General features: G+C 36.5%; 1 protein-coding gene across 2 annotated transcripts in view; it reads left to right on the top strand.

Annotated features, from left to right (window-relative positions):
• Positions 1–24,973, top strand: part of ARAP2 (ArfGAP with RhoGAP domain, ankyrin repeat and PH domain 2) — a 209,265-nt gene that overhangs the window by 9,883 nt on the left and 174,409 nt on the right. For both annotated transcript variants that reach the window (XM_074276137.1, XM_074276136.1), the window contains exons 2-3: positions 19,463–19,676; positions 20,167–21,175. In XM_074276137.1, coding sequence (XP_074132238.1) covers positions 20,301–21,175 — 875 coding nt within the window. In that variant the 5' untranslated portion in view covers positions 19,463–19,676; positions 20,167–20,300. The remainder of the gene's footprint in view (positions 1–19,462; positions 19,677–20,166; positions 21,176–24,973) is intronic.

Raw genomic sequence — 24,973 nt, 5'->3', positions numbered from 1 at the left:
TTTTCTTTCTTTCTTTCTTTCTGCAAATAGCATTCTCTTTTCAAGGATCCTAAACTTAGCATAATAATGCAAGATACTTTGGGAATAAAAAAAGTATGTACTTCTCACTGCTCATAGGAGTAGTTATGGACCAATCAGAAATAGAAAGTTAATAGAAATCATTTATAGAACCATATAAGACAGTGCAACTTGATTTCAAACAAAGGAAATTGGGCAGTAGAGTTGATCAGTAAAGACTGGGATATTATGGCAAAGATTCATAACTGAAGTTAAACTTGTTGATAAGATGTAGGAGACAGGACTGTTGGAAGGCATCAATCAGGTAGTCAGCTAGCATTTATTAAGTGCCTATTTTTGGCTAAGCATTGGGTTAAGCTCTGGGAATACTAAGAAAGTCCCCAAAACTTTGTTGCCTGTCAAAAGTTTTACAGCCTAATGATAAGGTATTTCCGATCAGTGGGCAAGACACCAATATGTGAAGGCAAAAATAAGTGTTCCTATATCACCCTACATCCTTTGGTATCTCAGTACTTATAAACATATATAATTTCTTCCCTGTATAAATACTCTTTTTATGCAGGTCTGAACCTATCAAATTCTTCAGAGTTGGAGAAGAGTAGTAAACCAGTCATGTTGTTGCCAGTTGGATACTAATTTCTTCCTGACCATTTAAAAATAGATGTTTTTTATTTTTACATGGTGTTCATTTCTCAACCCAGTGAGATCTCTATAATACAAATTTAAAAAAAAATTAAATAGGGAAAAAATAGCAAAACCAATTAAAATGTTAGTTGTATAGACAGTATTCTATACCCATAGTTCCTTCACCTCAGAAAATAAGGAGGTGTCTTTTCTCAATAGTTTTCAGGGGCAAATAGTTGTGATTAAGATTAGGGTGTATCCAGTTTAATTTTATTTTTCAATTGACTGGCATGTAATTAATTTACAATTTTTTGCTATTAAAATTGTTGCTAAAATACTTTGACATCTATTGGACTTTTCTATCATTATTCTATTAGAGATATATATTTCACAATGAAATCACAAGGTGGTTTGGATACGGACATTTAAGTTTCTTCCCAGAATGGTTGGACTTTACCAACAGCATTTTAGTATACCTATCTTACTATATAGCCTTTCTATCCTTCCCACACTGATTACTCCTATTTTTTTTTCATTTTTGCTAATTTGATCCATCAAAGTTGTTTTGGTTTACAATTCTCTTATTAGAGATTTGGGGTAATCTTTAACAATTTGAAAGCTTTCTTTTGAAAACTAGTTGATCATAATCTTTAAGAGGAAGGCACAGCTATGCAGCCTGGCAAAATGCTTTTTCCCAAACATAGTCACCTAACCCAAGACTGATAAAATCCTATGATGATTTTTCTTCCCATTGGTTTCAGGCCCTAGGCCCCTTGAATATGGGGCAGATATGGTGTTTTATGTTGCTTTAATGAGGGGGGAGTTGCCATTGACACTCCTTCTGGTCAGAAGGGGGACCATTAGCTCTGCTCTGTCACTGTGTCTTGAGAACCATTTAATTATCATCTGTCTTGCTGCTGTCCACTTGAGAAGCTTTGGATCTTTCCATTAGAACTCAAAGGACTAGTGGGGCTTTCCATTTAATCCTCAATTGAAGAAAGTTTCCTTTGAGATCAGGGATTATGATGTTTTTCTTTTTGTTTCCCCACATAAAATAATGTGTTTTAAAACATAGAAATGCCTAATGTATTTTTTTGGAGGAGATTCTATTTTTACCACTTATCCATTAGAGAATGACTCCTGGTATTATATATTTGTGTTAATTTCCTGTGTGCCTTATCTGAAATATTTGATTATAAAGTTTTTTTTTTTTTTTTTTTTTGGTTTGTTTTTGTTTTTTTGTGTTTTTTTAATGTAATTTTTTTTTTTTTTTACCCAGTTGAAATTTCCTTCTTAAATCTAGCCACAGATTATTTTTTTAAATGCTAAAGCTTTTTTACTTCATGTAAAGCAGGGGTTCTCAAACCACGGCCCACTGGCAAATGGGCTGAGGGGCGGAGACAGAGTGTGAGTTTTTGTTTTTACCATAGTCTGGCTCTCCAACAGTCTGAGGGACAGTGAACTGGCCCCCTATTTAAAAAAGTTTGAGGGCCACTGATGTAAAGGAACTCTTCTGTTTTTATCATGATGCTTATTTTAGTTTGAAGTGTTCTGAGAACTGATGCATTCAGCACTATATCATCTGTAAACAGCATCTCTAGATGGTCATGTTTGTCATTCAGCAAGTATTTATTATTTTTTATGTTTTAGACACTGATAAGTCAAAGAAAAAGTAATTCTTGTTCTCTAGTAGTTTACATTTTATTAGTGGGGATTAGTGCATGTATATATATATATGTGTATATATATATAAAAACACATATATATATATGTATATATATATATGTAAATATATTCAGATAAAGTACATGAAGAATAAATACAAAATAGATATAATGTATTTGGAAGTTGCATTCAGGACAGACATTATAGAAGGTGGTCTTGAAAAGGGAGAAATTCTTTGAAGTATAAGTGAGAAGAAAATACACTTCAATTATGAGGAATTAGCTAATATAAAGATACAAAGATGGCCCTAAAATGCCATGTGTGAAGAAAAAGGATGCAATCCATTTGGCAAGACATGGAGCAGTCCAGAGCTAAGGTGTAAGAGAGTAGGGCAATAGAGAAGAGGGAATTGTGGAGATGGAAATGACAAGATTTGGCAACTGATTATATATGTGAGGTGAGAATACAAAGTGAAGAATAACATGGAAGTCACACATCTGAGAAATTGAAAGAATGATCATTCCCCTGCCAGAAAGATCAAATCTAGTTATCTCAAGGGAGTTTGATGAAATTCACATAAAATCACTGAGGTGAAATTACTTAAGATTATACTGTTTAAAAAATTAGTTGTTGAGTACTTGTAAGAAATATGAAAGGAGATGATTTGAAATTAGAGAAAAACAATGGAACCTAATAAGTTTTAAGACACTTAAGAACAAAAAAGAAAAATTGTATGTGAGATTCTGATATATACTTTTCCCTCAAACTTATATTAAATTTAACATGATAGCATTAATATTGTCTAATTTCTTCCGTCCATTTCTAAATGGTTTTCTGTTCTCTTGTCTGTGTTTTAAAGATGTTTCATTTGTGGTTTTTTTTCTTGTATCACTATAACTAATGTTCTGTCCCCTTACATCCCTTCCCCCCCCAAAAAAATATTCTTTGATTTCTGCCAAGAGACGACAGTATGCTCTATGATCAGTTTTACCAAGTCATGAGTAATCAGTCAGAATTGTTTTCCTTTAACTATATTGTAATTATATAAGTTGTTTGGATTCTTCTTATTTCACTCTACAGCAGTTCATTCAAGTGTTACCAGATTTGTGTCAAGATGATCTCTTCCATAATATATCATTATTTGTTTATGCATTTTCTAATTGATGGGTACCATTTTGTTTCCAGTTCTTTCCTACGATAAAAGGAATGTTTGGACAGATCTGTCCTTTTTTTTGGGGGGGGGGCTTCCTTTGATCCCTTTTTTGGGCTATGACTAATAGTGGTATTGGTAGGTCAGAGGGCACGAAGAGTTTAGTGATATTTTGGGGTATAGTTCTAAATTGCTTTGCAGAATAGTTGAGTCATTTTATAGCTTCACTAATGTTAACATTCCTATCCTCCCACAAGCCATTTGACATTTGTCATTTTATACTTTGTCATCTTTTGCCAATCTGAGTGAGGTGGAATCTCAGAGTGGCTTTATTTTTTTGCATTTCCTTTATTATTAGTCATTTATAGCTTTTAAAATATGCTTGTTGAGAGCTTTCTCTTCTCCTCTCCCTCCTACTTTCTCTTCCTCCCCATTCACTAGCTTTGACCTTGTACTTACAGTTCTTGTATATTGGTATGAATTCCTTATAGGCCATTTATAAATGAAAGAGAAATCTGTTACAGGGAGATTTTCTCCTTCAGTTAAATGTTTCTCCTTATTTTAACTGCATTTAACTGTGTGCATAAAACCTTTTCAATTTTACCAACGTTATGTATTTTGTTTTTCATTAACTTCATTTCCCCATTTAGTCAATAGCTCTTGCTCTCTTCAAGTTATGACAGTTACGTCCTTCCGATTTGTCTATGATGTTAACCCTTTATATCTCTATGATATAGATGCAGTTGAAGCTTGTTGTGATAGAATTTGAGATATTCTTAAAAACCTAATTTCTCCCATGTTTCCTCAAGTTTTGTTGAGTGTTGAGCTCTTGATGAGGTGAGATGAAGGTTTTGCTGTGCTACTACACTTTATTCTGCGTCTGTGTACTCAAATAAGTGTTTCTTTTAGCAAATTTTCTATTTTTTTAATCTGTACCATTGCTTTGAATTCTGTTTTTAATCTGGCACTAGTATTATGCCATTCTCCTCATCTTCATAGTCACCATGACTTTAATATGGGGGGGGGCTCCTTAAGGGAATCCACCATCTTGTTCTTCACACAAGCCAGCACCTCCTGTTAGGATTACTAAGTGAGAACTCGGGTTGTCTGGATAGTGACAAGGTGAGAATTCAGGTTGGACAATTACAAGATGAGAACTCAGGTTGACTTGATGAAAGGAGCAGGCTCATTGGCTGAGGTGGTTCTTCCCAGAAGCCCTTGCATTATCCCACGCCCATTCTCTGGGAGAATAAAAGAGAGGACTCCCAGAGATAGAAAAAAGACTCTGCATTGCATCAGGCTTGACGGGGCTCTCTGCAGGAAGGGAAGTCACTTCTCTGGACAAGAGTTAACAGCAACTGCCTGGAGACAACGGTTCGTTACAGGAAGAAGAATCTGTCGGAGAGATTTGAGTAGAAGACACAGCAGATCTCTTCCCAGAGAGCGATCCGGCAGCTTCTGGAGACGACAGCTCACTACACCTCCTGTCTTTGAGTTTTAATTGATTATCCCCCATGCATGAAGGAGTTCTCTTGCCTTCTCTGCTTCCTGGTTTCCATGGATTTCTTCAAGTTTCAGCTAAAACGACATCTTCTCTTAATCTTTCTTTGCCTCCCTCAATACTTATGTCTTTCCTCAGAGATTATTTTCCTTTAACTCTTTATATACTTTAAAAATTATTTATTTTTTAAATACATATTGGTTTATGTGTATGTGAATCATATTGGGAGAGAAAAATCAGAACAAAAAAAAATCATGGGAGAGGGGGAAAAAAACAGGAAAAGAAAGTGAACATAAAATATATTGATATACATTCAGTCTCCATAGTTCTTTTTATGGATGCAGATGGCATTTTCTGTCCAAAGTCTATCGGGATTGCTTCCAATCACTGAACCGCTGAGAAGAATCAAGTCTTTGATGAAAAATTGGTCATCCCAGAGAAGAACTAGAGATCATTATTGATCACAAAATAGAAGATTTTGATTACATCAAACTAAAACGTTTCTGTACAAACAATACTAATGAAAACAAGATTAGAAGGGAAATTGGGAAAATATTTTTACAGTTAAAGGTTCTGACAAAGGTCTCATTTCCACAATATATAGAGAACTGACCCTAATTTATAAGAAATCAAACCATTCTCCAATTGATAAATGGTCGAAGGATATGAACAGACAATTCTCAGATGATGAAATTGAAATTATATCCACTCATATGAAAGAGTGTTCCAAATCACTACTGATCAGAGAAATGCAAATTAAGACAACTCTGAGATACCACTACACACCTGTCAGATTGGCTAAGATGACAGGAACAAATAACGATGAATGTTGGAGGGTTTGTGGGAAAACTGGGACACTGATGCATTGCTGGTGGAGTTGTGAAAGAATCCAGCCATTCTGGAGAGCAATTTGGAACTATGCCCAAAAAGTTATCAAACTGTGCATACCCTTTGACCCAACATTGCTGCTATTGGGATTATATCCCAAAGAAATACTAAAGAGGGGAAAGGGACCTGTATGTGCCAAAATGTTTGTGGCAGCTCTTTTCCTAGTGGCCAGAAGCTGAAAGATGAATGGATGTCCATCAGTTGGAGAATGGTTGGGTAAATTGTGGTATATGAAAGTTATGGAATATTATTGCTCTGTAAGAAATGACCAGCAGGAGAAATACAGAGAGGCTTGGAGAGACTTGCATGGACTGTGCTGAGTGAAATGAGCAGAACCAGAAGATCACTGTACACTTCAACAACAATACTGTATGAGGATGTATTCTGATGGAAGGGGAAATCTTCAACATAAAGAAGATCCAACTCACTTCCAGTTGATCAATGATGGACGGAAACAACTACACCCAGAGAAGGAACACTGGGAAGTGAATGTAAATTGTTAGCATTACTGTCTATCTACCCAGGTTACTTATACCTTCAGCATCTAATACTTACCGTGCAACAAGAAAATTGGATTTACACACATATATTGTATCTAGGTTATATTGTAACACATGTAAAATGTATGATATTGCCTGTCATCAAGGGGAGGGAGTAGAGGGAGGGAGGGATAATTTGGAAAAATGATTACAAGGGATAATGTTATATAAAAAAATTACTCATGCATATATACTGTCAAAATTTTATAATAAAGTGACTTTGTTTTCAATTAAAAAAAAAGAAAAATTGGTCATCACACATTTTTGCTGTTATTGTGTAAAATGGTTCTGCTTGTTTCACTCAACATCAGTTCATATAAATCTTTCCAGGCCTTTCTTAAATCAGCTTATCATTTTTTATAGAACAATAATATTCCATTACTTTTTTTTATAATTTGTATCTAGTAGTAGTTTCTAGATTGTTTTCAATAATAGAATGTAAACTCCTTGACGGCAGAGATTGTTTTTGTGTTTGTACCTTCTGTTGAATTTTGTTATTTTGTTTCATTCTATGAATTAGTATTAACTCTTTGGTAGGTTAGTAAGATAGTTAAGTCTATAAATTATCCTTGTTCTAATTTTTAACATTGCACAGTTTAACTATGAATATTTTTATAAAGTGTTTTATAATTATATTCATGATTCCTGTGGGGATATTGATAGTTGGACTCTTTGATATATTATACAGACTCTGATTATAGTGAGTAGACTCAGTTTCCTCACTTGTAAAATGAGGATGGTAATTAGAGTTTTTGTGAGGATTAAGAGAGGTAATATGTGTAAAGCACTTTTTAAAGGTATGAAGCCTTAAATTAGCTATTTATTTAAGTTCTCCATTTCTTTTTCTTTTAACCTGAGCATTTTATGTTTTTGAAAAATTCAGGTGTTTCATTTAAGTTAGTGTTTTGACATACAATTGAACATAATATTTGGTTGTATGTTTCTTTGTTTTTTCCTCCTCTGATGTGAATTTCCTTTTTGGAGTTTCCTTTTGGCAGTTTGGCTTTTGTTGGTTAGTGGTTTTATTATTTTAAAATGTTTATAGTTTTTTTTTTTTTTTTTTTTTTTTGGTCAGTTTGATTTTAAAAAACACACAAACATTTTTCTCTTCAATTTTTATCCTATTTTCATGGTTATTTGGGTTTTCTGAGCATATACTTTTCCCCTTTCCCAGTTGCATGCCTCATTCATTTATCTTTTTTTTTTTTTTTTCTTTTGTAGTTAAAAGTATTTGGAAAGAGATATTTTCTTCTGTTTTGTACGTTGTCTCATTCTTATGATTTTCTTAAATGAAATTGTTGTTGTTTGCCCTTAATTCTTGGAGAGGACCATGACATCTGGGAGGAGGGGATGCCATGACATATAAGTAAATTGGATTTAAGTGGGGAACAGCTGTGCACAGGTCATCAGCTTAATTTTCTCCTCCAGAGCCATCTGGATTCAGTGGTCAGATAGAGATCGGGATAATTGGAAATGGTTTTGGATGCAATGGGAGTCCCTGGCCTTTTCAAGCTAATGTCTTTGCCAGGTCACAATATACCAGGTCACAGTATAATTCAACTAATTAAAGCTAGGTAAGAAATGAGGCAGAGAATGGCCTCTATGGAACTTGGCTAGGGACTGATCTACTGTGAGTCAGTCAATGAGAACCAGTCATTGGGTTTAAAGCCTGGTCCCAACCTAGAAATCACAGTAAAACCTCAAGATATCTCACGAGATTTCAGTGATCAAATCAAGTCTCACCTACAATCTCTTCTTATAGAGGAAGACAGCTTTTCTAATTTTCCCTTAATTCTAGTGCCTTCTCCCTATTAATTATTTCTAGTTTTTCCTGTATTGAGCTTGTTTATGCAGAATTGCATGCATATCATTTTTCCCTATTAGCCTTTGACTTCCTTGAATATAGACTCCTTTGCCTTTGTCTTCCCAGCACTTAGCGCATGTTGACTGACCTTCTGTGATTGGTTCTTGAGCTACATATTGTTTGAGTACTTTCCATTTATTTTGGAATCCATCTTTGTGTTTGCTATTTCTGAGATTCTGTATTTATTACGCAGAAGTTGATGACACAAGATTAGTTATGACTCAGAAGCTTTATACTGCTTTTGTTTCTGATTTTATAATTCCAAGGAATATAACATACTTGAGTTTTCTCAAATTCTCTTTAGTCTTTTAATTTTATTCTTGCCTCTCTTTTTGTTATTCATCTATTTCACTTTTTCTTCCTGCAATTAGATTACTTTTCTTTTAAGCATGTAGCTTCTATGCAGCTCAGTACATGTATTGATATTATTTCTTTATTTATGTTTTCTTTAAACATAATGCAGTTTCCTTGATTTTAACAATGTAGTATTTCAGATGTTTGAAAACTCTTTCAGACACTTCCTGTCTGAACCTTCTCTAGATTGAACTTCCTTAGTGTTTTTTTTTTTTTCAACTGATCCTTGGATGGCATAATTTCAAATCTACTTCCCATCATAAGTGTTCTGTCAAATAAGCTCCCATTTGTTGACATACTTCCTAAAATGAGGTTCCCTAAACCAGACATGTTTCTCAGAATTTAGCTTGACGGTGAAAGAACCTTATATAAGCTTCTTTATTCTAGATATTGTAGTTGTATTAATGGAGCCTCAGGTTGCAATGGATCACTTTTTTTCCCCTTTAACTTATTTTGAGATAGCTCTACTATTTTATATTACTATGACTCATGGGAAAACTTTTTTTTATAATATTTATCTGTTAAATTTTGTTACTTAACTCTGATGTTCTATTATCTATTCCATGACATCTGCAAATTTTGTAAATATTGCATCTCTGTTTTCATTTAAAACTTTAAGTAAATATGTTGAATAAATTTGAAATTCACCTAAATACATTTAAATATTGTCCACATTTTTCCAAACTGTTCACAAGGATATTGCAAGAATTGTCAAGTGTTTTGCAGAAAAAATAGGTTTATCTTGCTGCTGGTATTTCCCTGACTTAATAACCTAAAAATCCCCCAAAGGAAATGAGGTTAGGCTAGAGTGGCTCGATGAAACTGTGTTTCTGATAGTCATACTTGTTCCCTTTTCAAATGTTTACAAACTACTCCTTAAATGAGATGTTCTACATTCACTCACCAGGAATAGATATTAAAAGTGGTCAGTCCATTCTTAGAAGAATCTACCATCTTCCCCTTTTTTGGAAAGTGGAGCTTTTTCAGCTGCCTGTCCTGTAGAACTTTTGTTTTTCATGGTTTTTTCCCCCAAGATCAGAGACAGTTATTTAGCTCTCAAATTCAAAAGTTGCTTTAATATACTGGGATGTTGATCTGGGCTCTTGATTTAATACAATTACCTGCCATTGCTTCCATTATTCCTATATGTCCTAAAATCCTGATTTGATGTAGTTACCAATGTTTATTGGTCTTTTTAGCCAGCTTTCCTCATCAGAATCATTTTATCTTTGTGTCCTCAGGTTTTTATTCTGGAAGACTTGGAAAATATTTGAAAAATTGGTTTTTCTGTGCTGGCTTCCTTGAAATTATATTTTCCCAAAGGCTATATCATGTCCTTGTAGAGTTTATACCCCTCTTTCCCCTTATTATGGAACTCCTTCCGAAGTCCCATCATTTCTGCTTGTCAACCAATTCTTTTATTCTTTTTTCCTTTTCCTTGGTTAAGCCTTTCATCTGACCTTTGAACTTATTGAGAGAAGCTCTAATAATAACCCTAAAAAGGAATGTGAATGATGATGGAATGATTTTGCTTAAGTAACATTTTTTTGCTAAAATCACTTCCTTTTCTGTAGTAGTATAGTTAGCCATCAAAGCCGTTTATGAAAATCAGTATTCCTGTACTTGAGGGAAATACGTGGTGGTATATAAAAGCAGAGATGAGGAAATTACCTTGCATGCGAGGCTTTTTCTCATTTGACTTCAAGGAAATACCCGTCCCTTGTGAAGTAGTCCTGATTTGTAATATCTATTGGCCAATATACTCTTCTGAGAATTATAGGATGATATAATTTTATGTAGAAACTGGCATTTTATATCTTATTAGGGAAGTAAAAAGTTAATAAAAGAATGCTGCTAACTTAATCCCTCATAGTAATGGGGAAAAGAGAACAAATGGATAAAGTACTGATGAAAAGCATTTGTATAATGCTTTAAGGCTTGGAAGATGCTTTCTTGAGCATTTTAGGAGGAAAGTGCCATTAATATTCTCATTTAACTAAATAGGTTAGGGATGTTATGTAACTTTTTGGGGCCACACAACTCAAAACATTAAACTTGTGTTGTGATTTCAAGGCCAAAATTTTTTCCATTGTGCCACCTAGATGTCTTTCTCAGAAGGGCCTAGATCTGTAGAACTTGGTGGGGAGAGATGGGACAGAGAAAACTCTCCACTCTTGAAATCAGTATTTCATTGAGGGCCAGTTCCCTCTATTTGGTTCTTGTATCACTGCTTCCCTCCCACCTCCATCCATCCTGGCAAGGTTAAGACCACACAGTGTCCTCTCTTCTTCTGGTCACAGATGTGTGTGTGATCTATTTGGGTAGATAAACATACAACTTTTTTAGATGTTGAAAAGGTTGATTAACAGAAAGCAGTACAAAAGAAAAATGAGGGGGTGGAGAGAAAGACATAGGGTCCTGGAATAGTTGAAAAGGATGGTAGTTATAAAAATTTTTATAACTTGATTATTAATCCTATTAATTATTAATCCTAGAGCACTTTATCTTGATTTTTAACTGCCATAATTCTTTTCACCTGGCTAAGAGTAATATTTATTCTTAATTCTTTTCTCTGTACTGCAGCCTAATCCTGTCTAAGACAAGCTATATATAGGATGTTATAATCCCCACTTTAACCCCAATGGTCCTTTTTGACTCAACTGTTTGATGAGATTTTTTTTTTTTTTTTAATCTAAACTTCTGTTGGCTCTCCCTATTGACCTTTAATAAGAAAGCTTTAGTTCTGGGTACAAAAAAACCTCATCTCTAACTTGTGTTTTTGGCTTTAGGGTTTATTTCCTTATTAATCTAGAGATTGCCCCTGCCCCACCTTTATCTTATTGTTTTTGTTCGATTCATTTCTCTGCCTGTGTGTCCCATAGACGTCTTACTCTCAGTGTATCCCAAATTGAGCTCCTCCACACTTTTCCTCCCTTTGAAACTTCTCTATTGTAGAGTAGTAGTACTGTAGGGCCATCTTCCCAGCCCCTTGGCTTGACTTCCCACTACCTCTTGTCACCATACTTGGTTTGTTGGAACTTGACCTGTAAGATTTTCCCTTTTGCCCCGTCTCTATAATATGCCCCCCTTTCTCCTCTGTCTATAAGTATATAGAGTACAAACTGGAACAAATTATTTCATCTGAACATTTCCAGGTTCATTTGGTATTTGATGTAGAAATGAATGGATTTATTCCCAGATCCTTGGAGACTGGGCATGGAAGCTCATGCCTCTTACCATAAGGCTTCTTGACCTAGAATGACTTCATCTCTACCTATGATTCACTGAACTGAGATGATTTAGGGTCAGTGAGTATTGGTTGCTGAATCACTGGCTCAGACTTGGGGTGTGTATCCTCTGAGACAGTTTTCTTTTGAATTATAATTATAAAATAAATGCATGGAAACCACTTTATTATATTTGTGTCTCCCACTACATCCCCCTAAAAATGGCCAAAAAAGCCTTATGTCCAAGCTCCGGATCTTGCACATTCTTATCTTACTCAGTAGTTTCAGTCCATCCCTGAATCTTTAATGAGTGGATACTGAGTAATATAATTGAGGAAGCTGAATGTCTGTTTTTATTTTTCCTTTTTCACCAACTCATGCAGGTGTTAATGAACAGTGAAATGACCTATAAATGAGGGAGGAGAAAGAGGTGGCTGCCTTGAGTTATTTATAAATCTGCAAATGACAGGGAATTGGTTAGAATTATTTAGTGTGTGATCTTGCACTATAATTTTGTTGGCGCTTGAATAAGGTATTACCTAAGACAACCGGAGAGATCAAAGGGGTCCCATGAAGCTCTGTCTTGGGCCTCTTCTCCTTTTGGACCACTTGATTCCATCTACTCATTTCTCTACTGATGATCCTCCAATCTCCTCCTGCCTTTATCCCTCTGCTACATCTCCATTGACCGGCATATCCAATAGACAGCTTACTCTCAGTGTGTCTCAAACTGAGCTCCTCCACACTTTTCTCCCTTAGAAACTTCTCTGCGTTGTACTGTAGTAGTTCTGTAGGATCACTTTGACTTGATTCCCCACTGCCTCGTACCACCATATTCAATCTGTTGCTAAAGCCGTAAGAGTTTCCCCTTTGTCCCATCTCTACAAGATGCCCCCTTTTCTCCTCTATACTGACACCACCCTTTCTTTATATAATAAATATTTATATATATAAACCCTTTGTATAGTATATAAAATATAAACAAACTTTGCATTGGAAGTTCATATTTTTCTCTTTTAATAATTACATTTATTGATTTTTTTTTTCTATCAAGGTCAGGCTTTGAAGAGTCTCTCCTCAAATTTCTACTACCTAATTGAACTGTTCCTTTGTAAAAAAGAAAAACACATTACACAAAAGCAGGGATAGCATCTGCCTATGTATACCAGATTCTGTCTTTGCTGTCCCTTACATAATGTTCCCTTGAATGTCCCAGCAGACAATACAGAAGATGTAAAGTGCTGATGTTGGATTTGGAATTTATGTAGTGGTTTAAGTTTTCAAAATGTTTTTCTTAAAATAATTCTGGCTTTCATTGTATTAATGCTTTTATTATATCAGTGCTTTTATTCCCACTTTATAGTATTGATATTTTCATTTTCTAGAGAAGAAAATTGAGATCTTGGGAGATTAAATGTCTTGCCCAAAGACTCATCTCTCTGCCTGTACGTCCAATAGATGTCTTACTCTGTGTGTCCCAAATTGAGCTCCTCCATATTCCCCCCCCCCCTTGAAACTTCTCTGCACTATAGTGTAATTGTACTGTAGGGCCATCTTCCCAGTCCTCTTGGCTTGACTCCTCACTAACTCCTGCCACCATCTTCAGTCTGCTGCTAAGATCTACAAGATTTCGCCCTTTACTCCATCTCTATAACATTCTCCTCAAAATTGGGAAGGGCCAGGATGGAGACTGGAACTTGACATCTCATGTAGTGTTTCCAGTATATCATGTTGCATCTGCCCATGATCAATCTTGAGCTGTCCTGTCAAGGTATAAAAGAAGAATATAAATATAGTATGGCAGATAAGAAAGTATAATTTATAAAAATTGTTTTTCATATTTAATAGAATAAATATTTTGTTGCTAGATTCTAGTCATTTCTGACTATATATATAACATCCTTATAGATTTATTGGGAAGAAAAACTGTAAAGGAAAAGCACTTAATGTTTGAATTTTCTTAAAATGTTTGCAATACATGCCTGATGCATTCTACCCATTGATCAAATGGAGGGAAGTGTATTTCATCATCTCCAGGGCCAAAATTGGCTATTACACTCAGAGTTTGTTCTTTAATATTTTGTTACTGTGAACCTTCTTTCCCTGTGCTCCTCTCTCTATTTTTAATACTTTTCATGATTTGAATCCATTCTATTTTTCCCTTCATTCAGCAGGTTGTAATCTGCTATCTTTATATGTTGGGGTGGGTGAGCATGTTCCCTTGTGGGAGGGTGGAATGGAAGCCTTCAGAACCAGGGCTGCCATTGAACTTGCATCCCAGGCCATACCTTTGCCACTCACTGGACTTTGAAGATCAAAAGAGAGAATGATACTATTTTGACCAGCTTTGCCTCACTTAAATCCAATTCACACAGGAGTCGAGCCATTGCGCTTTTGAGGTTTTTGGGCCTCGTTGAAAGGAAGCGCCAACAATTCATGTGTCCCCTTTATTCAGCTTCTCTCCAATGGAAAGAAGGCCTACTTTCTTTCCACTTCCCTACCCCTTGTTTTTTTTTTTTTTTCTTTTTGGCTGCCACAAAGTGTTGTTAGGCTTCACATGTACCAAAATATTCCTTTCTTGCTATCTTAGACACCCTCCAGGGGATATGACTAGTAGTGGGATCTCACATTCGTTCAGATTCTTTCACAGAACAATTGGATCAGTTCACAGCTAGGGAGAGAGTTGTTCCATGTTAGGGCAGCTTGGACAAAGGCCCAGAAGTAGTCAGGAGATTTTGCCATAAGAAGGTGAACTTGGTCGGAGTGTGTTTTAAAGATGGAGGAATAATGGGAGATGAGAGCAGGTAAGATATTTGCAGCATTCATTTCTTCAATCATACCAAATTATCCACCTGTCATCTCACACTCTTCAGATAGTACCATTATGTTGCAACTTTCCCCATGTTTTTTTTTTTTAAATTTTTTAAATTTATTGCAAGTTGGCATAAGAAATTGAATGAGAATTTCTTGGAGATTTGCAGAAGCTGCAAATGATATGCAAAGGCAAGCAAATGACATGGAGCCTATGACCAAATACTTAACTCAGATTTTACAATAAGACACAGTAAATAGCCCATAAAAGAAAAAGAAATTGGATGGGTAGTTTCATCTGGATCCAGAGAGAGAATTATGGAAACTGAATGTGGATCAAAACATACTATTTTCACCCTTTTTTTCCTTCCGTTTTGTTTTTTTCTTCTTTTTCATGGTTTTTCCCTTTAGTTGTGATTTTTTTTTTTTCGCCCTACATGATTCATATGGAAATAGGTTAAAAAATGAATATACATGTATAATCAAAAAATTTAAATAAAACAAAAAATAAAAAACTCAGATGTTCTCTGATATGCAGGGCCAAAAAAGTGTAGGCAGATTTTCCAGATTGTTGGGGTGCCATACCCCTTACTCCCAGGATATGGAAAGGATAATGGTACTGTATAATTGTTGCACCCTACTTGCTTTTCTCTCCATTTTTGTCTGCTCTGCCATCATGTTAATCTTCCACAATCAGCAAGCATGTCAGGTACCAGTGCACACATTTCACATTCATACTAAACATTAAAAAAAAAAAAATTAAACTTACTTATAGGATAAATTCAGATCTACTTCTGGTAGTTATTTGAGATCATTTATAAAACTGGCTCATCCTACCTTTTTCATTGCAACTTCCATGGATGGCCTGTCCTTTGGTCAGACCAGCCTTTTCAATATTCCCCTGGTCTCTCCCCTTGCATTTTGCTCCCTCTTTTTCTTCCCTTTCTTTCTCTTGATGTCTTTTCTAGTCCAAGTTTTGTGATTTGGAACAAGTTATTTGACCATGTTTCCCTATTCTTCACCTCTAAGTGAAAATATTGGATTATATATATTCTGTTCTGTACATAACCCTGTTAAATGAGCCCAAATATGATTTTCTTTATGAAGTCTTCTATTGCCCTTAGAAAAGTGATCCCTTTTGCCTCAAAATTTCTATGTCATGTTATGGAAATGTCAAAGGACTAATCATAAATTTGCTGACATAATTTAGTTTAGTCTATAGTATAGCACATAACTAGTGCCTTATTAGAGGCATAGCACTTTAAAAACAAACAAAAAAATAACTGTTGAGATCCTTGGTGTTCTTGATAACAATGTGTTCTAGATTTAAGACCAACATCAAGGAGTTTGATTTTAATGGTTTATGTAATTGTCATTAAAAATTCATGACTAAGAAAATCCTAGGAGATAAAATGGACAATTTTGGTGATAAAATTTTTTTTTAAAAAGTTTTTCACAAACATCTCCAATACAATTCATATTAGAGGCAATCAAATTACTGGGGGAAAAATCTCTATATCAGATTTCTTTGTTAATTGTCTCATACTCAAGTTATTAGAGGAACTGATTCAAATTTGTAAGTCTAAGAGCCATTCTCCAATAGATAAATGTCAAAGGATACAGCCTATGCTGGACTTTATTCCATTCTTAGTCAGGTGAGACCTTCTTTGGCTGGAAATTTGTTTCACACAGTCTTTTGCAGTTTCTCTTGGTCCATCATTTATTTTAGGTCTTTGGAGAGGTTTGGAAGAGAGCTCATGAGTCCCAGCCTTTTCTCCACCATCTTGGCTCTGCCTCTGAAGACTTACTTGTTTAATCCCATTCATCATTTGTCCAATATATCCTGGCTTTCCATGAACAATGGCTTTGAGAATAACCAAATTAAATAATTACTTTGGAATAGGTTCAAACACATGAGCTTCAGAAAGGTCTTTTATAAGTCCATTTTACTTCCAATTTATTCAATTTTTACTTCAAAGCTTTGGGATTGTTTAAAAATTTCATGGCGCTCCACATGATCTATTTCATTTTGGACTTTGCTGCTCCATCATCTACCTTAGTTTCTGGCGCATATTAGAATGTTATATTGAATTTGGTATACATTAATTGAAAAAATACACTAGTAAAATCTAGTCTGAATCCATTTATGTTTTAAAATAGTTTTATAATTTATTAACTCTCAGCATCTATATGCATTTTAAAAATGGAAATATATATGTGGGCAAACTTTGGCCTGTAGAAGATAGTTTGTTTATGGACTTGATTTATGAATCTCTTTCAAAACTAGTGACTCCAGGTTGGGAACCATTTATTCCTCTAGTCAGGCCTCATTATTTTATATTTCAGAGAATTGAAGTGACATGTCCTACGTCATAAACCTCTTATGTACCAAAATGGAGAACTAATTTCAGGTTTGCTGGTTCATTGGATAGTAGAATATTCATTGTTTTCTGTTGAGGGCTTGGCTCTGTAAATTATGATAGTTAAGACACAAAGACTTCTATTCAAAAAGTTGATATGATATAAATAAGTAGTGAGACACATTTGGGGTATATCTAACATCTAATGCATATATGTATATAGATAAGTAACATATATAACCAAACATTTATTATTGTTATGTTAATAAATGTTATGTATTATATATTATAATATATAATATGATATGTAATACGTATCATATATCATGTCCTAACAATGTATAATATATATGTTATATATAGTTTGCATATTATATATCTTAATAATGTATAATATATGTAATGTCATATGCATATTATATATAATTTGTATATGTAACATATGTAACATGTTATATAACTTGTTTGCATATTGTTTCCTCCCATTATACTGTGAATTCCTTGAGAGAAGGAACTGACTTTACCTTTTTTTATATCCTCATTTCTCCCAGCATATGTGGCACATAGTAGGCCCTTACTGTTTCTTTCTTTGACTACACAAGGCCAGATAAGCAAAGTGCCCTAATGATGGAGAGGAATATAATTGATCTTTATTCTATAGTAAATTTTCACAAACTAGAGGTTACTTAAACCTCTCCCTTCGTAATCCTTGGGGATTGCGATGCAAATAGATTCAGCTGGATTTCTGATCTCGTTAATTAGTCTCTCCAGTTTTATCATTTATCATTACATAAGTAGCCTAGGGGTCAGAGAATATTTCATGGAGAAAGTGATGTTAGAATTGGACTTTAAAGAATAAGTAGGAATTAAATAGTCTAAGTGCAGCAGGGATTGGATGTTTCAGGTGAATGGGATCTCATGGGCAAAGGCCTGGTTTTTTGGGAACTTCTTTGGATCCTTATGAGTATATCTTAACTCCCCATTTCCTTGTTGACTATTCTGGTGCGACCATCCTGTGAATCAGAGACTGTCTCATTGCTTTTGGAGGCCTGTGCCTTTCAAAGATGGCATTCAAAAATACATTTGATTCATTCAATAGATGTCTCTAGATCAGGAGCTAATTTGGTACCTAATTATTGTTTAATCAGCTATTTAATATTGGTTTAATGAACAAGTTTACTTCTGAGATCTGATCTGTAGTGAACTTTAGATAAATTCTGAAGGGCTTGGGCCCTGAAGGATTGATTGAGAGTGCCATCCTTGAAGAAGGTAATGGGTATGGGTGTTTTTGTTTTGTTTTGTTTTTTTTTTTTAATGATACTTCCAAGCCTTTTAAGTGTGATTCAGGACTTCACCTAAAATGGACTGTTATTAATTTTTTTTTTTCCTTTCTCTACTTCAGCCTTGTTCCTTGTCTAATTAAGGATCTGTGTGTACGCCCCTGTCTTTTTCAGTCATTCTTGATTTTCAGCTGGTTTCTAAGGGAATGATGGCAACATGTCTACAAAGTCGGGGATCACCCATAGCACTAGGATTTCAGCTCAAAATTGTCATATGTTAAAAGGGGGCAGCTGTCTCCATAGTGTAGGCCAGGGGTTCTCAAACTATGGCCCGCGGGCCAGATGCGGCCCACTGAGGACGTTTATGCGGCCCGCCGGGTTATGGCAAATGGGCTCAGGGGCGGAGTGTGAGCTTTTGTTTTTACTATAGTCCGGCCTCCCACAGTCTGAGGGACAGGGAACTGGCCCCTATTTAAAAAGTTTGACAACCACTGGTGTAGGCTTGGGACTGACCCATACGTCCATTTTATTCCAGGTGCCCTTATATGTTTTGCTGTAAATATTGGTAGAAGGGATTTCCTCAGTGGAAGTTATCTTTAGCAATGCAGTCACAGGGCTGGACTCAGATATTTTTTTTTTGTCTAAAACAAATATTGTCTAAGACCAACTTTTTTTTCCTTCAGTGCTTTGCTATACTTTTGGACTTAAGAAGATCTGGGTTTTCATTATGTGGGCACTTCCTTTCCAGATTACAACCCCCACAAATCTCTGTAAATGGTTTGGGCTATTTCTTTCCTTTCCCCCTTCCCCCCCCCCCCCCAATCATTCCCTTAAGCTCAGCTTTGTGGTAGCAAGCCTTGCTGCCCTTAGCAGGGCCGGCCCTCAGATAACAGAGAGAAAAGTTCTTGCCAAGAATGTCCTGGAATCTTTTCTTGCTCAGCGTTACCTACCTTCCTGAGTTTGCTTTTGAAAACACAGGATTGCCTCTCGGCCGCAGGAATGTGATAAGTAAGACTTTTTTCAAGATCCATTTTGTAACAGAAGAAAATATGACCTGCATTTCCCCCCTCCCCCTTTAAATAGGATGAATCCAGGTGTTTTACCCCCTTGTTTTACTTATTGAAACAGCAGCATGTTACTAGGTCTAATTTTCAGTGTTTTTTTTATTCATTTCTTTTTAGTCTTGAAACCTACTCATTTGGAAACTCTACCGGTGCAGATCAACTCCTTCTCTGTAACTGAGTTATAGAGAGGGTCTTGTGGGCAGCAGGAGTAGCCCCTGGTCCCCGTGGGGGTCAGCGGCAGGACTTTTCAGAGCTGGAACGGGCCGTGGCCACTTTGCCGTCAGTTAAGTTGTGAGAGCTCTCCAAGGTCACCTATCTTCTCATTTTAAAGGTGAGGAAACTGAGATTTGAGATGGGTAAAGTGAATTAACTGAAGGTGAGTCTACTGTGCATTAGGGCAGGAAGATTCTTGACCTTTTTATGCCATGGACCGCCTTTGATGGTGTAGGGAAGTCTATTGACCCGGTCCTTCTAAGAGTGTTTTAGAATGTTCTAGTATACATAGGAGTGCCAAGATAACCGTACAGTTATTAAAAGATTAGACCCCCATACAGCACTCCGGGTGATGTGCAGGAGGGAGAATGGAGGTGTGTGTATTTACCAAGTAAACAGTTTCTACTATTTCAAGGGACTTTTTGGGGAAAAAGTATCATGGTGATAGGAAAATTTAACATAAAATATATACCATTGTGTATATATATTGTGGGGCTCCTTGAAAGGGAGTTCTGGATCAGAAAATCACTGCCCTGAAGTCCACTATTATGTTGTCCTTTAGAGAAAGTTTTTAAGTAAGCTCTCCTTTTGCGCCCTTTTTTTTATAGGCGGGAACCTGTTTGGAGCTCAGAATGTGGGGAGGAACACTGCTGGGAAGAAATTAATATGGCTCAGGTGCCGGGCTTGACTCTGAAGAGCTTTCCCCGGCCTGTGCCCTGGGAGCAGTGATGAAGCCGCCATCATGTCTTCAGTCAGCGAAGTGCATCCCGACCTCCAAGAGCTGCTCACCAACATTAACTTGGAGCAGTACCTCGGATGCTTCCAGGAGTCCGGCTACCGCTCGGTGAAGGACTGCGCCCACATCAACGACGGCGTTCTGCAGGAGATTGGGGTCTTGCCCACGGGCCACCGGAGGAGGATCCTCAAACAGCTGGAGATGATCCTTTCCAAAGTGCCCGAGGCGGCCGTCTATGCCAACGTCCGCAAGACCAAGAAGGACGCGCTGGCGCTCCCGGGGGACCCAGCCTGGTGCGCCGGGACAGACTCCTGGGCCCAGCTGGCATGGGGTGGGAGCGAGGCCGTGGCCAGCGGATGTGCTATCTCCAAGGAAAACCGGCCGGCTCCGGAGTCGGCTGCTCCGTCTCTGGCCCAGCAGAGCGATTGTCCTCCTGCAGACGCCGCGTCCCCACAGAATTTGGAGGCTTGTCAAAATGTTGCCCTTGACGATGGGAATACTGAGAATGCAGCTTTGGTTACAGAGAAGAATGTGGCCGACGCAGAGGAGAAGGGGCCCAGAGAAGCCGCGGGGAGCTTGGGCCCGGCTGCCCTGCTTCCGAGTGGGGAGCAGAGAGCAGCTCTTGGACCTCCGGAGCCCCTTGATTGCACCCTGGGGGGCGTGAAGGAGCCTGGGGCTTTATCAGCGCCCCCACCTCCGTCACCCTTTTTTGAATTTAAAGGAGAGATGATTGTAAATGAATTGTACGTCTCCTCAACACAGAACCTGGCACCCATGAGGAGCCGCAGTAAATTGGTGTCCAGACCCTCCCGGTCCTTCATGCTGAGACACCGGCCTGTGCCGGAAATCCCCGCCACGTCCAGAGGAGCCGCTTCAGGCAGGTAAGGACCATCACGGCCTCTTCGAAGCCTCAGTTTGTCCTTCCATAAAATGGGGCCGATACTCCCTGTACTGCCACTGGAGAGTTTGGTTACGAAAAAGGGGCTGGTATGGAGAGCTCCAAGGATGTGGGAATTTCTGCCTTTAGCAGTGCAGGCCACAACTCGGCTGTGAATGACCTTGGAAAGTTACTTAGAATGCTGAGAACTTCATAATTTCATTTTCTGAGTCGGGGGAGGTTAGGAGGGGGCAGGGTTGCTGGCCAGATACGGGTATCTCTTAAAGGTGGACACCGAGGTTGGTTCTGTCTTGTATATCATATGTGGACTCTTGTGTGTTGGGAATGCTTTGTGTGCTTTAGAATATTATTAGAATTGTTGGAATCATTAATAAGAATAATCTCATTATTGATGAATTGGCCCTGAATAATCTCTAAATACTTTTCCCACAAGGTCTAGGCAATATATCCTGAAGGCCCCCAAATCTATCCAGTCACCCATCCTCCCTAGCTAGGGATTTCTCTCCAGAACCTCCTCGGCTTGTATGACCTTGGAAAGTTACTTAGCACGCCGAGAACTTAACATGCCATTTTCTGGGGGGAGGCCGAGGGTTGCCGGCCACAGCCGGTATCTTATAGATGGAAATTGAATCCAGATCTTTCCCGAGGCGGTTCTGTCTTTTACGTCATATATGGTCTCTGTGTTGGAAACGCCTCATCAACTTTAGAGTAATACAGAATGGTGAGTTGTTAGAATCATCAATAAGAATGATTTCATTATTTGTGAATTGGCCCTGAATAATCTGAATACTCTTAAACCCAAAACAACATTGACCAATGCACTCGAGAAGCTGGGATTGGTGCAACTTCTCCAATTAAGATTGTATCATTTTTAGGGAATTTAAAAATCACTAATTGCACATTTCTTCTGCATGATATTATTTTTACTTTCAAAGCATTTTTTTCCCCTTAAAATTAACATAAACTGGCTTCTTAAGCAAAAGAAAAATGGTGATAGTCTTTAGAAACTGAATATTTTTGGCACGCAAAGGCAGGTTGTTATAGCATCCTGAAAAAAGATCTTATTGGAGCTGATTTTATGGTACCATACGAAATGCATATTCTGGCCAGAAGACTACAAGAGATATTAAATATCTTGGGCTCCTTAACAAGCCAAGAGGACAATTTTGTCAAAGATATATTTTGTTTCACTGGTGATATTGCATTTCACAAACTTGAAATTTTAAAAATGTTATCTGCTTACAAGTTGTACAGCATTTATTTTTTTCAAAGTCTTGGTATTTGTATAATTTGGATCTTTAGGGAAAAAAGAGCGTTGAAATGGAAATATGATCATGGGACATGAACTGCGTTACAGAAATCATCTAAGTAAATTCTGAGCTAGCCACCTCCCTGACTGCTTTGATGTAGTTGTAAACATGGACTGTGCATCATATATATATATATACACACACACACACACACACACACACACACACACACACACACACACACACACACATATAGGTCTTATGTTTTGTTTTTGTTTTGAGATTTTTTTAAAAGCTTTTTATTTTCAAAATATATGCAAAAATAATTTTCAGCATTGCAAAATCTTATTCCATATTTTTTTTTCTCCCTCCTTTTCCCATTCCCTGCCTTGGAGATCAAGTAATCCAATATATATGTTAAATGTGTGCAATTCTATACATATTTCCACAATTATCATGCTGCACAAGAAAAATCAGATCAAAAAGAAAAAAATGAGTAAGAACAAAAAGCAAGCAATATGTCTATGTTTTGATAAATACATTTCAATATAATTGTTTCCCTTGGTAATCTTATAGATTTTATTTGCTGAAGTTAATCACTTTCTGGGAACTGGACTGTAGGGTTCAGCAGTTTGGGATGTGTGGTACTCCAAAAGGCTGACAACTCCTGTTTTAAGACCATAAGTTGCAGAATAGGGGCTATTCTATATTGGGAGGGGATGCTTGTTTATACCGGAAAAATCAGAGGTCTGGTTGGTTAAAAGCAGATTTTAGAGAGATTCTATTTAAAGGCTCTAACCAAATCAACATATTTCTGCAATTGGAGTCAGTGATTTAGCTTCATTTTATTTATGGATTTGTATGGAAATAGAAAATATGAATGTCCAAAATTGGTTTCTAACTTGGTTTAAATCCTTCATTGGCCAGAACTTTGGAATTATAATTCAGATATTAGGACCCCTGCCTTGGAGCCCAGGCTACTGATTTATGGTGTGACCTTGGAAGGCTACTAAACCCTGTAGGGTCTCTCAAACGAAAAGGTTGGATTAATGATCTCTGGGATATTTTATGTTTCTAATATTCTGTGATTCAGTGATTCCTGTGTTAAATGAAAATGGAAAGGCTGAAGTGTAATGCCTGATGTAACCTCTAAGAATATATGGCCATGAAACAAGTACAGGCAATGAAAATGAGCATAGTTTTTCAGGCATTTAATGAACCACAAATTATTAAAAGTACAAAGTAATTATCCTTCCCTTTTAAAAAAGAAAATGCTTTTTGGTGAGGGTGCCTTTTATTATTCATGAAAGAAGAGCAGTTTTTGCTAGCTGGGTTTATGTAGAAAGCTTTACTGTAGCTTAACTGCAGTAAAGTCAGTATGAATCACTGAATGGAAATAAACATTTCACAATGCCTTTTTTTTTTTTTTTCCCTTTCATTTAAAATAGTGGAAGGAGGAGGAAATCTTCTGTAGTTGTGGAATTGTAGATCAAGAAAGAGAAATAGCCCCTTACTTATCCCATGTCTATTTATTTTACAAGTGGGAAAACTGAGACCCAGAAAGATAAAGTGTGACTTTCGAATGTTTTAATTGATGACTGATGTGAAAGACATCAAATCTTCAGATTTCTAGTCAAGTAATCTTTGTGTTTCAGCCACAGTAAATTAGATGATGAGAGGAGTATATAAAAGCACATACATATTATCAAAGGAGTATGTATAAACACACACACATATTTTTTGTAGGTGGGTGTGTATGTATATGTGTGTGTATACCCATATTTTAAGTTTGACGTATAGCTACAAAGGACCATTTGAAAGATTGGACTAAGTAGCTACTATTCAGTTATCCCGAAGTAGAGACGACATTTACTAAAAATGAAAATTTAAATTAATACGACTGAGATTATAACCTAAATTTGCATGGATTAGATTAGTGAAAAATTGTCACTTTTAAAATAATAGTTCAAAATCCAGTTTAACTTATTATCAATGATGTTGTTTATAAACTCCTAGGACAGTGTTTCTTTTAATAGAAATACTATTCTCCAGAAAGAATTGCCATTTTAACAAAGTCTGTCTTTGTGCACTATTTGGAAAGGCTTTTTTTTTTTTTTTGGATTAACTGTACTCAAAGTTCCATTGAAACAATTGTGCATTTGCATTTTATATGCCAGGATCACAGTTCTGCAGCTGTGATTATCCTCAGATGCCAATGAATGGCATCCCCCTTATTTTCTTGATGAGGTAAGTCAGGGTCAGCATGATTTCATAACAACAACAAAGGTAATAATAGGATGGGGACTACCTTTTATTTTGTAATTTATAATTTCAGGTACACAATAGATGCTTAATAATGTTTGTTAAATAAAATTTAAAACATAGATATTTCTTTACTTTAAGCCAAAAATAAAAATAGCTTGATTGAAACTACTTGAAAAAAATTGAGAGTCAATTGATAAAATTAGCAGGATAAATTCACATAATACTTCTCACCAAAATATTTTCAGTTTCAAGGTCACAGTGGCAGT

The sequence above is a fragment of the Sminthopsis crassicaudata genome, chromosome 6, assembly GCF_048593235.1.
Source record: "Sminthopsis crassicaudata isolate SCR6 chromosome 6, ASM4859323v1, whole genome shotgun sequence".
Taxonomy (NCBI): Eukaryota; Metazoa; Chordata; class Mammalia; order Dasyuromorphia; family Dasyuridae; genus Sminthopsis; species Sminthopsis crassicaudata.
This window is presented reverse-complemented; position numbering and strand designations above follow the sequence as displayed.